The following is a 14,338-nucleotide window of genomic DNA, read 5'->3' as shown; positions in this document are numbered from 1 at the left end:
AGAGCAGAGAGCAAACTCAACCATCTTTGGTGAAGGCAGAAAGAACTGAGATAAGGAGCCAAAGGAAGCAGGAAGTCCCTGAAAAATTGAACAGCACTCTTTCTGCTTTCAACCACTAGGTGGAGCTAGCTACCCACCTGAGGTCATCTTTATATGCACAGGAGAAGATAAAGGTTCAGGTGGCCTTTTTTCCAGCTAAGCCTGGTTTCTCCAACTTCAGCCCCTTTTGGACAGAGATGACTTGGCCACAGTACTTCATGCTCTGGGAACTTCTAAACTGAATTATTGCAATGTGCTCTACACAGGGCTGTCCTTGAAGATGACTTGGAAAGTCCATCAGGTCCAAAGTGTAGCAGCCAGATTACAGGCTGGGGTTCCATTTAGATCTCATATAACCCCTGTTTTAAAACAGCTGCATTGCTGGTCAGTTTGTTTCCGGAACCAATCTAAAGTGCATGTTTCTGTTTATAGCCCTAGATGACTTAGGTTCCAAATGTCTGAACAATCACCTCTTTCCCTACAGATGCTCTTGGGTTTTGAGATCTGAATAAGGGGTGCTCTTGGTAGCTCCACCACCCTCAGAATTTTGGGGCTGGTGGCCCAGGTGAGGACATTCTCAGTGGCAGCCCCTAAGTTGTGGAACTCCCTCTCCACAGACTTTCATTGTACGTTTTTGTTTCCTGAAGACACACCTCTTCACTCTGGCTTTTGGCACTTGTTATATATAGTTTATGGCCTCTCTGTCAATGTAATTTGTTTTAAACTGTTTTTAGTAAAATATTTTATATTGTTGTGACTCTCCCTAGGACCTAGGCGAAGGGTGGGTAATAAATATAATCAGAGCTTGGAAAAGTTACTTTTTTAAACTACAACTCCCATCAGTCCCAGCCAGCATGGCCACTGGACTGAGCTGATGGGAGTTGTAGTTCAAAAAAGTAACTTTTCTAAGCTCTGAATATAATTATAACAACAACATCATCATCTTCATCATGCATACTTAAGGGTAAATAATTTCTCATTCAGCATTCTGTGCTACATAGCAGTTTAGGAATATAAAGTTTATTAAAGATCTGTATGTGGTATATCATTATTTGCAGCTAGCAAATTCATTATTTGACAATTTTTAATATTAAACCTTTTGATAATTATATAAATATAATGCTAATGCATCATGGGAATCTAATGAGTGTTTGTCTTAATGAAGGAGTAAAATGTATTTAGCTTATTTTCCTGTAAGAAAAAACACAGGGTTGAACCCAACCTAAGTCAGTGCTTAAGTCTCATTTTCCTCTTCCAACAAGCCTTTTAAATTGAGACCTATCCTAGTCTGCGTCTGTGTTAGAATTGCTTTTAATATGTCTTTTAATATCTTTAACCTTTTTTAAAAAGATGTTTTTAAAGTTTTTCTTTTTAACGTTTTGTTTTAATGTATTTTAAGGTCTTTTTATGATGTTTTAAAGTGTTTTTAGTGTTTCTGTTTGCCGCCCTGCGCTCCTGCTGGAAGGAAGGGTGGGGTATAAATAAAATAATAAATAAAATAAAATAAATTTATATCAATCTATCTTAGGTTGAATTCAAGCCACATAATATGGTTAACTGCTTTAATTCTTTATAGCGGATTTAGGATACTGGTGTAACTGGGGCTAAGAAAATGAAAGGAATGCAGACAAGAGGAAGAAAGGATGCAGTATGCTAAAGTTTCAGAACCACTAGCACAGCTAACAGGAAAATATAGAAGTAATCAAGAATAAAGTCAACAGTTATTAAGCAATTGCTTGCTTTAAACTGAGTTAAATCATTTCATGCACTCAGTTATATTTTGAAAAATGCAGGAAATGAGGTGTGAACACAACAGACTTCAAAACTCAAATGGATCAGCCACAATCTCAAAAATTCTTGCCATAGAGAAAAATCAATGTTGAGTCCTATTGTCTAAATTCTTATTTAACGACAATTTCCTCCCTACTGCAAATATTAAGACTTGTTAATGCAACAACCAGTTAAAATCTTCTGTTTACAAAAAGAGTATCACTAGAAAGCTAAATCAGAGTTTGATGGTATCAGAATCCTCTATTTCTGCCCAAACTGTATGTGTCAAACATGTCGTATCAAATTATTCCTTTGTAGTTGTAGCAAAGCAAAGGTTGCCTAAACAAATATTAATGCATGGAATTACCCTTATGATGTTTTTGGCATCCATTCACTCAACTTAATTAGAACTCCACAAAATAACGTAAAAAACAAAACAACTTACTGACGACGATGCATTCCAAGTAATTTTTGAAATTCTTTCAGGTCTTTCTCAAGTAGAGGATATTCATACACATCATCCAATACATTCCTATATATTGTCTTTATTAAGTGGGGAGTAGAGAGAGAAACACAGAGAAAATGAATCAACCAAACTGATATGATGGCTAAGTACAGAACATATCACTACCTTTCAGGACACAGGTTGTTAGCTTGTTAAAGCAAAACTTCACAAATGCTTGCAAGCTAAAATCTCTCCGTCTCTCACCAGTCAACAATAGCTGATGTCTTAAGAGGCAGTCTTTGTACCATTTCTAAATAATGGTGTTAAAAGTGTCAATTCTCATTGATCTGTGAACATTTTAAAGTCACATTTCAAGATATTAAAGCCTTCCACAAGCTTTCAAGTTTCTCTCTCTTCAGCATAATACACTTAAATTAATCACAACTCCACTACCCAACAATCAAAAGTATAACAGTAACTCTAACAATACAGACTGTAATTACACTGTTCTGAATGTAGTAACTAATTTCAAATATCAGTATCTTATCTATTCATATTTCTAACCATAAACTATTAATGCTTCACTAATGCTGACCCACTTCTAAAACCCAAGCTGCATATCCTAGTCACAACAGATGCCCTTTATTGCCACAAATCAAGTCCAAAGTTTGAGATGGAAGCAGTCATGTGCACACTTCTGTATATGTGCAGCTTCACCTCAGTGCCTTGGTGGATATATCTTTCCAGGCAACAAGATGCGGGATAGGCAGACAGAAGTGGAGGGCTGACTATGCCATAAATCCCACAGCTCAATCACTGCCATATTCTATAGACAGCAATGCCCTTAAAGAGTTAGTATGTGGTAGGCTTTTCTAGTTTCTTTATCCAAATGAAGCCAAATGGCAGAAAGATTTCCCAGTCTGCACCCCAATTCCAGTAATGGGTCCTGGGGCATGTTTGCAGCTTGGGGCTGAAGCCCTCAGCCGCATGCCATCCCAAAGCATGTGCTTGCACACACAGCAAGCGCATATTGGGCATACTGTGTGTGATGACAAGCGGAGTAGGGTGACATGCCTACTTATGCATGCTCTGCCCACCCATCCTCCTCCTTTGATTGGCAGCACCCAACCCCTTCACCCAACCTACCCACCCTCTGTCACAGTGTAATTTGGTTGCTAGTGGACTGAGTAGGATTTTTTTGGCCTGCATGCTATTACTGTGTGCATATTTTTTCACCTAATCTACACTGTGGCTGCTGGAATGGTTGTGTTAGAGGGGGTGCCCCCTTAAATATAGTAATTTGGTTACGTTGACAGGAAAGTGTGGGAAGGGAAACAGGTAAAGTAAGCTAGGTGAACCTCTTAGGAACTTTTGAGGGTGATGGGTGGCCCCTGAGGCCTGCAGTTCAGGGCCATAGGACTTGAGGGCAGGATACAGACCACATTTGGGGCTAACGTCTAATCTGCCTGGAACTATGGGGCACCAGGGGCTGATGATGCAGGTGGGCCTCCCTACTCACTTTTATGGTGCAGCTTGGGGGTGGGGTAGGCTAAATTATTTGCCCTTCCCCTTAGCAGGGTTTGGTCACCTAAACAGCTGCAGGAGCTGCCTGATACGTATAGTTAGTTCCTGCACTCAGTCTTTCATCTGCAGGTTTTGGGTTAATCTTAATAAAAGTGGCCCATATCTCAACCCAGCTAAATATGTCCACGTGTTTCTTTCAGCTCTCAGCCACAACACATATGCTCTGACCATAGAGAACAGAGAGAGTGATAGAAAATTGATGAGAAATGTGCCTTGCAACAACCTATTTTCTCTCTTGCCCATATCCGTATTTTTTTCTCGTTATCCCTTTCTGTGGTACCACAGAGTACAATGTCTTAATCTGGAAAATGGTTCAGACTGAAAATGCAGTTATGCGTTCAAAATTTTCTCTGTAACCCAGAGAGCTAGAAATATTTTTAAAAAACAATGAAAAGTAGACATTCATTCCAACATATTTCAAGTTTATCACAAGTTTAACAATGTGGGTCAAACAAATGTTTTTTTGTCACGTCTGAATTAGCTTCTGGGTGCCTCTAATGGATAAGTTGTATTTTCATCTAATTTCATTTGCCACTTCCCATCTGTTTTTCAACTTACAAACATATGTAAATGAAATTATTATGTAGCACTGAGAAGCAGCTGTGCAGATATACCTTTAGAAATTGCTTTAAATGCTCATCCTCATGTAACCAGTTTTTGTAAAGTGAAGTCCACTGGGACACCAAATGTAATACTTTTCGTTTTCTGCAGGAAACATCTAGAATTTCTTCCTTGCCTTGATGGTTTTTAGCACAATAAGTATACTAAGTTAAGGAACATACAACGAAGGAAACATCAAATCTCAAAAATTAAGAACTAAAAAAGACTCATTTGACTAATGTAAAAAGAAGGCAGGGCAGTGAATATTGACTTCATGCACCAGTGAAGGATATTGCCTGAGCAGAGCTTGACACAAATCATCTGTTGTCATGAAAACTGTGTATGTGAGAAGGAAGTCATCCAGGAGAGTTTCTGCAAAGAAAGTTACAAAAAGCAAAATTAAAAATCTACAGTACAACTAAAATGTTGGGTAGGCATGATATCATTACTAATACCCAAACCATGACTTTTTGGATATTTGATGTGGGTTATAGCCACTTTGGTAGGACTGCTCTACCCATAAGGAATAAGTCACAAAGGACACAAAAATATCAAAAGATTGCCTTCTGATGATAAGCAGAAGCTTTTGTTTATTTGATTATAAATTGGAGAAATATCTGCTGTTTTCCTTTAGCATTTTCAGCATTTTGCTATTGTGATTTCACAGTCTACACATATGTAACTTTAATTAGTTAAAAGTCAGGAAATTCATCAATTAAAAGAAAATCTCCAATGGTTGGCAACCCTAAGACAAAGTATCAAATAGGCTTGCAACTGATACAAGATTTAATGCTGTGAAGGAGATTCTTGGGTGCATAATCAAAATGAAATCAAATGCCTTTCCAAATGCTGATGATATTATTACCTGCTGCTATTATTATTATATCAAACATTAAAATAAACTAGCATTGTCTCTTAACCAGCTGAAATTTTAAAAAAGATAATAAGCAAAATATCCATACTATATTAATTCAGCTTATATTATTCTGGCAGCCTCTTGAATCCCACTGTCTTCAAAGTAGAGTTTTCTAGTTTAAAGAATCAAAAGCCAATCATGCTTTAGATAGAAAAAGCTCCATGTTAGAAGCATGAAACTCTATGCGTCCAATTTTTGCATCATTTGCACTCTCCTTTTTCTGTGAACTCTACTTGCACATGTGGCATTGACTGGATAATAAGACCTCAGGAGGGTTAACTTTCAGGAATTCCTAATCACCATTCTAAAAGAGAAGGGAATGTTCCTGTCCAATGAGTGGGAGTGACCCTCAGAATGTAACAAGAGCACTGATTGCAAATACTGCCACAGGGGTGGAGTAAAAAGAAAGGGGGCAGAAAAATACATTCCCAGTTGTCAGTTTTGATGCAGATATAGCTCCTCTTACGGTCACCTCAACCTGCTTTGATGCAAAATCTATTCTTCATAAACGTAAATATTGGTGTAGGAAAAACCCTGCATGTTATATGGACCTCCACATTCAGAGGTATTTGTTGGGGAGTGCTATTGCCTTTGTGACCCTGCTTCAGGTCTTCACGGAAGTGTCTGGTTGGCAACTGTGGGCAGAAAGATACTAGTCTAGATTGGGGTTGCCAGGTCAGAAGCATCCCAAACCCTGAGATTACAGGGGTGGGCCCTAGCGATATCATAGGGGCAGGCCTGAGTGATGTCATCAGGGCATGACCGACAGATGTTACGGGGTGGGCCTGGGTGATGTCATGAAATATGATACATTACGCATCAACCACAGTTGCTTGGCGCATACAATTAAAACAAAAACATTTCTCTGATTGGAAATTAAGATAGAAATCTTAGCTAAAAGATGGAGCCTGGGTAAGGAACATTTAATGTAGCCTACTTGCTCTGGCAAAAAGGGTTTAAGTGCCCTCAGGTCATGCCAGTCACCAGAAGGCCATTATAGGAAGAAAGGAGCTTAATGTTGTGGATGTTAGATGGGAGCACTTGGGAGTAAAGATGGATGCCCCTGAAGGCTGCAATTCTAAGCACGCTTACTAAGGGATTAAGCCCCATAGAACTCAATAGGACTTACTTCTGAGTAGATATAGTTTGGATTGTGCTGTTGGTAAAGCTTTACTAGGGATCCTCTGCAAAGATATCCATATCCAAGTGGGGTTGGTAACCCCCTGCATGGAATGCCCTGCCCCTATCTTTTAATATGGCTGCTCCAAACGTCTTTACAGATTTGACCCTTCACTTCAGAAAGAGGTTTGAGAAATTAGTAAAAGAAGATTATCTACCCTTTTCTGTTTACTCTGTGGGCTGCTATAAACTCACTTTGACAGTTAAGCCAATTCCAGTGAGTAATAATTGACAGAGACAAAACATACATGGTTTGGTCTACCTTCATAGGCAGCAGCTTGGGAACAACAATTGTAGCCATACTTCCAAATATGTGAATTCTCTTTTACCACTATTGGACAAGAAACAAACCATCATGCAACCAACAAGGTGCATCATCAGTGGATTTAACGGGGTTCAGCTGAGCACATGGAACCACTATTGTTGCTTCTATGGATTTAAGGGAGCGAGATTAAAGTTAAATGTAATAAAAATAGAAAAACAAAAACAAAAGACAGTGATGATTTCCTGAATGCAATACTATACCAACCACAACAAGATTCCTATGAGTAAGGCAGAATACTCAGCATCCCACAACCAAAACTAAAAAAATCCTGGCAGCCAGTTAGCCAAGGTCACAGAAATCCCCCTGCATCACAACCTGACCCGGGGGCTGCAGATAGTGTAGAATGCTGTGGCACAAGTGCTGACAGGAGTGAGACCCTACCAGCACATATCTCTGCTCTGGAATCTGCACTGGTTGCTGATTTGCTACCAGGCCAAGTTCAAGGTGTGCTTTCCATGTTACGGGTTCCACATAGTATTGCTCTTGTAAGAATTCAGTCCTTTAGTGTGGCAGCACCTATGCCTTGGAACTCCCTGCTGGAGATTAAGGTGACACACCCAGAGACCTGGAGAGGACCCCCAAAATCCGGAGTCTCTGGGCAAAAACCGGAGACCTGGCAAACCTAGTCTAGGTAGACCATTGTTCTGATCAAGGAGGGCTCTAGAATCATAGAATAGTAGAACTGGAAGGAGCCTATAAGGTCCAACCCCCTGCTCAATACAGGAATCTTATCTATGTCCCCATGTGCTAAGTATACCGTAGGTGTTTATTTTGCTATTGGCTTCCTAATATATGCCAGCAGAGACACGTGAATTATTACATATATATCCTGCCCTTCTAGTGTGTTTACAACTTAGGGTGGTATACAACAGAAAACATCACAATTTCATAAAACAAAATAAAGCAATTACCAAAAATGGTACTTCACAACAGATTTCCCTGTAAAGTGTCAAGAGGTGAAATTCTTAAGGAAAACCTGTCCCCTATAGTGTTTCTAACTATTTGGTTATGCTGTGTTGAAACAAATCTTCATCTCTGAAAACATGGATATTTGGATAAGGCCAACTGCAAACAATTATTCCTAATCTAAAAATTAAAAGCAATATTATGGTTTTTGAAAACTATCTCTGAGCTCTGATTTTTATGTTTACCTATTTGCAATCCACACACCTGTTTTTATTATTTCCATATAGATTTGACAATAATTTATAGTATTTCGTAAGAAATTTAGAAAAATAAATGTAATTGTTGTTAAGCAGAAATTACTCAATTGATTAAAATAATGATTTTTTAAATATTTGGATGTAGTAAAATATTTTATACTATTCAGTGAAAGGATTCCAATATATTACATGAAGTTATTCCACTACTGTCTGTTCTATTCTCTATTGTTCTTATATAATCTATTAGTTTTGCCATTACGGCAAAATATCACATTTTGTCAAAGCAATCTTTCAAGGAGATTTGGTGCTGAGACTTCCAGTTCTTTGTTTAATGTAGAGTATTCCAGAGCTTGGAAGATTACTTTTAAAAAGCAATAAATTACAGTTACATGGCCCAAAAAAGTAGTAATTACCATTACAATTACAGTTGCTCTGAAAGTAACTGATTACTTTACTTTTCCTCCAAAGTAATCACTATAATTACATTTGTTACTATTTTAAAAAGCCTACAAGGTGCTAGTCTTGGCTGCTGCACACCTAAGTAGCCTAAAACAACATTAAAAATAAACAAACACATACAGAGGTAGTAGAATAATTATTTTTATTCATAAGATAGCAATGATGGTCTCTCCGCTGGTAAGGGTGGTAGGGAGGAAGGCTGACGCCACTACTCAGATCTTTGCATGTCCAACCAAGTGCAACCCCCCCCCACTCAGCCAGCCAGCCTAATCTCTCTCACTTAACCACCTCCCAGACCCTGCCCTGCCACCAACTAAGGGACACTCACTCAAGCAAACATTTTCCCCTGAGATGCAAAAAAGTTAAAATACTACAAATGCAGCACAGTAGCCAGAGAGGGTGGTGGAGGCCACTTTGTGTGCCAAGTGCAAACACAGTATTCTCTCTCTCTCTCTCCCCCCCTCACTCACTCTCACACACACACACGTTGTAATCTTTCACCTCCACATTTCTTTATCTCTGTTCTGCTGCTGCCTCCTTCTCCTCCTTTATCCATGTTCTTGACCTCCGGATCCTTTTCCCCTCCACTCCATTCTTCACCACCACTATCCATTTTTTAAAATAATTGTTTTCTCCACTTCACCCCGTCTCACTCTCTGCCTCCTCCCCATCCACAGAGCACGAGGAAAGCGCGACACTGCACAGAAGCCCAGTTTGAGGCACATGATTTTCATCCACAAATCAGAGTAGCAAAAGACTTCCCCTGCTCCCCCCCCAAGTAATGCCCAAGAGTAATTCTGGAAATGTTGCAACTACTCCACAAAAGTAGTAAAATTACTCCTAGTTCTATTACAATCAAAATGTAAAGGAATTACTCGTTACTCAAAAAAGTAATGAATTACAAGTAATTTGTTACTTGTGGCAAATTACTTCCAAGCTCTGGAGTATTCTGTCAGCAGTAAGCATATAAACCACTATTTTTTTGACTAATCTCTTCCCATGTAATTCAAAAAGAAAAAAAATAGATTGGATGGAGTATCCCTAAGATCTTTTCTACTATAAACAAATTTTATCCAATATTTTTGAGTCAGTTGTACATATTTTTGTTTAAGGAGGTTATTGTCTTTGCAAATGTAACAAATATACTCTTTCAATGTAAAACTGCACACAACTTGTAAGCTAAAGGGCATTCTTTATTCTGCTCTCTGCTCTTTGAAGGGAACATGAATAGAAATGTTCATAATTTGTTTCTTTGTAAACTGCTGTTTAAGGAATGAACTATCTCATTCCCTCCAATACAACTCCCATAGTTCATTCTAAACATACAACTGTTCAGAGATCCAGTGAATTAGGAAAAAAGATTTACAGATAATTTCCAAATATCCCATTCACAGCTGTAGATGATGCAAGCATTAGTAAAAAATGTGCATAATACATAATCTACAATCAAAATTTAGAATTACATAGCTATTTATTTGCTAATACAATTGTACAGAGAAATTGTACATGTGTATTCTTGTAAAAGCCATAAAAATGACGACTATGGATGAAAATAAAATGTTGGCACATCTAAAAATACTTGCAGACAATTAAACAGCTCTATATTTTATTCACAGGGCTGGGGCAGACTCTCTGCTAACAGCATTTAAGCCAGCCTGAGAAATGCATACTTCTTCCTTGCAACCTCTAGCTTCATTGCAACAAATTTCCACCTTAGTCACAATGAAGCAGTTTGTTGGCATTAATGGCCTGGTTTGCATGCTGTACTAAATCAAGTAATTGTTTAGTGTGAGTGTGTCAGTGTGCGGGCTCCGAGAGGGAAATCTGTGGCTGCTTTGATCCTCCTTGGTTGTTCTGAGTTGCACTGCGCTAAGCTATGGCTTGGCTTTGTGTGTTTTTTGAACTCAGACTGGTGATTTAGTTCTCTCCAGACTAACTCCCCCTTTAGGATGCACACCTTAACGTGGTGAGGGGGTTTGAGAGTGTTGAAGAAGCTGAGAGCAATGCCGCCAGCAGTCTAGACCAAGAGGCTAGACTCCTAGCAGGGGCACCCAAAGCGGAATGGTCAAAGCTGAGACACCAGACTAAGATGCATCCAGACTCAGAGGAAGGCAATGATAAACCACCTCTGAATACCTCTTATCACGAAACCCCTATGAACAGAGTATCCAAAATGCAACATGGGATAGTGCTGGAAGATGAGACCCCCAGGTCAGAAGGCACTCACCTAACTACTGGGGAAGAACAAAGGACAAGTACGAGTAGCGCTGTGACTAATGATGCAGCTGGATCAAAGCCAAAAGGAAGCCTAGAGGCTGATGCGCACAGATGCGAAAGGAGTTGTATGACGCATACAATAGGAACATGGAATGTGAGAAGCATGAACCAGGGAAAGTTAGAAATTGCCAAGCAAGAAACGGAACATATCAACATTACAATACTTGGGATGAGTGAATTAAAATGGATGTGAATGCGACATTTTCAATCAGGCAAATAGAAAATATTTTATGCAGGAAATGAGAAATTAAGAAGAAATGGGGTTGCTTAAGTGATGTAGCAAAAGCAATTAGGAGCTATAACGCAAAGTCTGAGTGAGTGATATCAATGAGATTAAATGGGAAACCTATTAACATAACCATCATCTAAGTCTATGCTCCAACTTAACTGCAGTTAAACATTTGTGCCAACATATTGTTTTAACGGAGTTATAAGAGACAGAATACCATTCTAGAGTCTGGCTGACCTCTGATTTGTTAACCATGGTTATCAGGAATCAGAATTATGTCTGCAACAGCTTTTACTGGGGCACTTCTGCTGGTTTGGCCCAAGCTCTCTTGCTTAGTGTTACTGTACTCTTCTCTCTCTCAAAATGTTTTGGATGGTTTGGAAGCTTTACACATATTTAGACATTTATGATTTGTATGAGAATAGACAGGTTGCCAGACATATCCCCTCAAAAGGAATATCTTGGAGTCCACTCACTCATATAACACTGTATCTCAGAATACTTCCTCAGAACAATACTTTGTCAACTTAAACATTCAAATGATCTCTTGATACACAAACACACTTATAAACTCTAGACCAGTGGTTCCCAGACTTGTTTCCCCATGGACCACTTGAAGATTATTGAGGGCCTTGATGGATCATTTAATGGTTTTTCTCTGTTGTAGCAACTGCAATACACTGTGCTAGATGTTGTATGATTTTTAATTGTATTTTTAAAGACATGCTGAGGACCACCTGAATAATGCTCACGGACCACTGTGGTCCACAGGCTACAGTTTGGGAATTCCTGCTCTAGTTTAGACCAAGGGTGGGGAATCTTTTCTGGCCACAGGGTCATATCTTCATTTCCCCAACACTTGGCAGGCCAAAGTTGACAGGTGGGTGGGGCTGCCCACAAGTAAATCACCTGATATCATAGTGACATCAGATTATGCTTCTCTTTGAAGCCCTGTTTTGGGAACTTCAAAGCAAACCTGAAGGCATGCTCCGATGTACCCAGGATGGGACAGCACCTTCAACACACACACACTCCATGCAGAGAAGGGTAAAGGGGATTGAGGGCATGCTCTGATCAGTCCATCAGCTGGTGGGCAGATGGGAGCGTACCTTCAAATGTCCACCCTCACCAGTGATGTCAGCTGGTGGGCTGGTGCATGTGGTTTGGAGGGGGGAAAGGCCTCAAGGGTCAAATTGTTCACCACCCCTCCTCTAGACAGTAAATAAAATTAAATAACTCAGAATAAATAACATCTAATTACCACCCCCCGGGGCCCTACAACTCCAGGTGCATTTGAGGAAATAGAAATATAGCCTGGTAACTGTTGGCTGACTAAAAGCAACAACATGGCATAGCAGATGGTTTATATAACATGACCCCATCCTCCTCCCTGCTGTGTTCTACAAGGGCAAAACAGGGGCTGAGGTGGAGAAAACATGATAGTTAGGGCCACCCCATGGGCTGGTTCTAAGTAAGGAAGCAGACAGATGAGGGATGGCTGAGGGCAGACTGAGGCTGGTGGGGCAATAGCCCATTTGCCCTAACAGACCAGCCTCCACTAGGTGAAGCTTGGGCTAAGTTACAATCACATATAACTATTTGCATACATAAACAAAAAGGTGGGGTCAAGGACATTTTAGCCATCTCATTACAGGATTTATTTAAACAATTTCTATGCCACGCTTCCTCATAAAACTAGAGGAAAAGAAAACTATGACAGGAAAAATGCATAGTAAAATTATATAATAATTCCTCATTGGGAAAGGAAAAGGAAACTGTGGGTTTAACTATTGCCTGGGGATCCACAAATCTTGTCAATCACAACCCTGACTTCAGTTATTGGCTAAAAACATGAAAGGGCAGGGATTAGAGCAGCTGGTACTAACAGAACTTGTGAGGGTGGCGGCTGACATTTTGGTTTATATCTTTTGAACCAGACCACCAAGAAACTTAATTTTTTTTAAAAAAAAATAAAAGCTAAGAGTCCAGAGATTAAGGTGACTCACCCAGAAAGGCCCCCCCCCCAAAAACCAGTGTCTCCGGGCAAAACCTGGAGATTTGGCAACCCTACCTGTGAAAGAAAGAAAGAAAGAAAGAAAGAAAGAAAGAAAGAAAGAAAGAAAGAAAGAAAGAAAGAAAGAAAGAAAGAAAGAAAGAAAGAAAGAAAGAAAGAAAGAAAGAAAGAAAGAAAGAAAGAAAGAAAGAAAGAAAAAGATTGTAAAGCTAGAAAAGGTGCAAAAAAGGTCAACCAGAATAATCAACGGGTGGAACATCTTCCCTGCCAGGAAAGGCTAATGTGTTTAAGGTAATTTAATTCAGAAGAAGACATCAGAAGAAGAAATATTATAGAGGCTGATAATACCATGCATTGCATAATGGAGAGAGGTTTCCCCCCCTCCCATGCACACACTCCTCTTTTTAATAAAAGAACTCCCAACCACTCAATGAAACTGACTAGCATTAATTATTATTTATTTATTTATTTATTACATTTATACCCCACCTTTCTTTTCTTGATAGAAACCCAAGGCGGCTTACATACGGTTCCAAGCAGTCTCTCATCCAGGTACTGACCAGACCTGACCCTGCTTAGCTTCAGCAGGGTGCTGACCTCATGTGCCTTCAGACCATAACCTGGGACCATTAGATTTATAATAGACAAAAAGAAATATTCATTCAGTGTTCTTCCCTAAATTCATCTAACCACATTTTAGAACCATTTAAGCCTGTGGCTATGATAACTAAATGGAACTTCCAGGTTCAGAGACAATATATCACTGAATAGCAGTTGCTGGAGTGGGGTAGGCAAACAGCAACAGGCTTCGTGCCCTGCTGTGATCTTTCCAGAAGCATCTGGCTGCTAGTCACTGTGGGAATAAAACTCTGGACTAGATGGATCCTTGGTCTAATCCACTAGAGCTCTTAAATTAAGAGAGTCTGGGCCAGGAATGAACTCAAACATCTTGTGGAGAGTATGGGAACAGATAAGGAGTTTTTAGATGGTAAAAAACTACAATGGAGAAAAGGAATAGCGGGCCATGATACATTATTACCACTGGAGGCACAAATAAGGAAATAGTAGGAATTGGCAAAAATAAGGGCAGTAGTCTGGCATCTGAACACCATTTCCACTGTGCCAACTGTACTTTCAGTCAATGGCCTTGTGCTAAAAAACTAAAATGAAGGATCTTGGAAGAGTTCTTAGTGTTCCATAAATGAAGCATCATTCTCCCAGGTGGTTTTTTTATGCTTTTACCTTGAATAATTCCATTCCTATTCCTAGATCTTTCACAGGTTCAGGTCCTTGTTCTTTTGTTTCAGCTAAAACAATTTTAATTACAAAAAGTAACTT

General features: G+C 39.4%; 1 protein-coding gene across 2 annotated transcripts in view; it reads right to left on the bottom strand.

Moving 5' to 3' along the window:
• The window catches only part of RAPGEF5 (Rap guanine nucleotide exchange factor 5), a 201,837-nt gene that overhangs the window by 47,414 nt on the left and 140,085 nt on the right, over positions 1–14,338 (bottom strand). For both annotated transcript variants that reach the window (XM_061586583.1, XM_061586584.1), the window contains 3 exons: positions 4,732–4,810; positions 4,453–4,597; positions 2,255–2,352 (listed from right to left, as the gene is read on the bottom strand). In XM_061586583.1, coding sequence (XP_061442567.1) covers positions 2,255–2,352; positions 4,453–4,597; positions 4,732–4,810 — 322 coding nt within the window. The remainder of the gene's footprint in view (positions 1–2,254; positions 2,353–4,452; positions 4,598–4,731; positions 4,811–14,338) is intronic.

Source organism: Rhineura floridana, chromosome 10, assembly GCF_030035675.1.
Source record: "Rhineura floridana isolate rRhiFlo1 chromosome 10, rRhiFlo1.hap2, whole genome shotgun sequence".
In the NCBI taxonomy this organism is placed as follows: Eukaryota; Metazoa; Chordata; class Lepidosauria; order Squamata; family Rhineuridae; genus Rhineura; species Rhineura floridana.
Note: the sequence above shows the minus strand (reverse complement) of the source record. Positions and strands in the feature narration are given on the sequence as shown.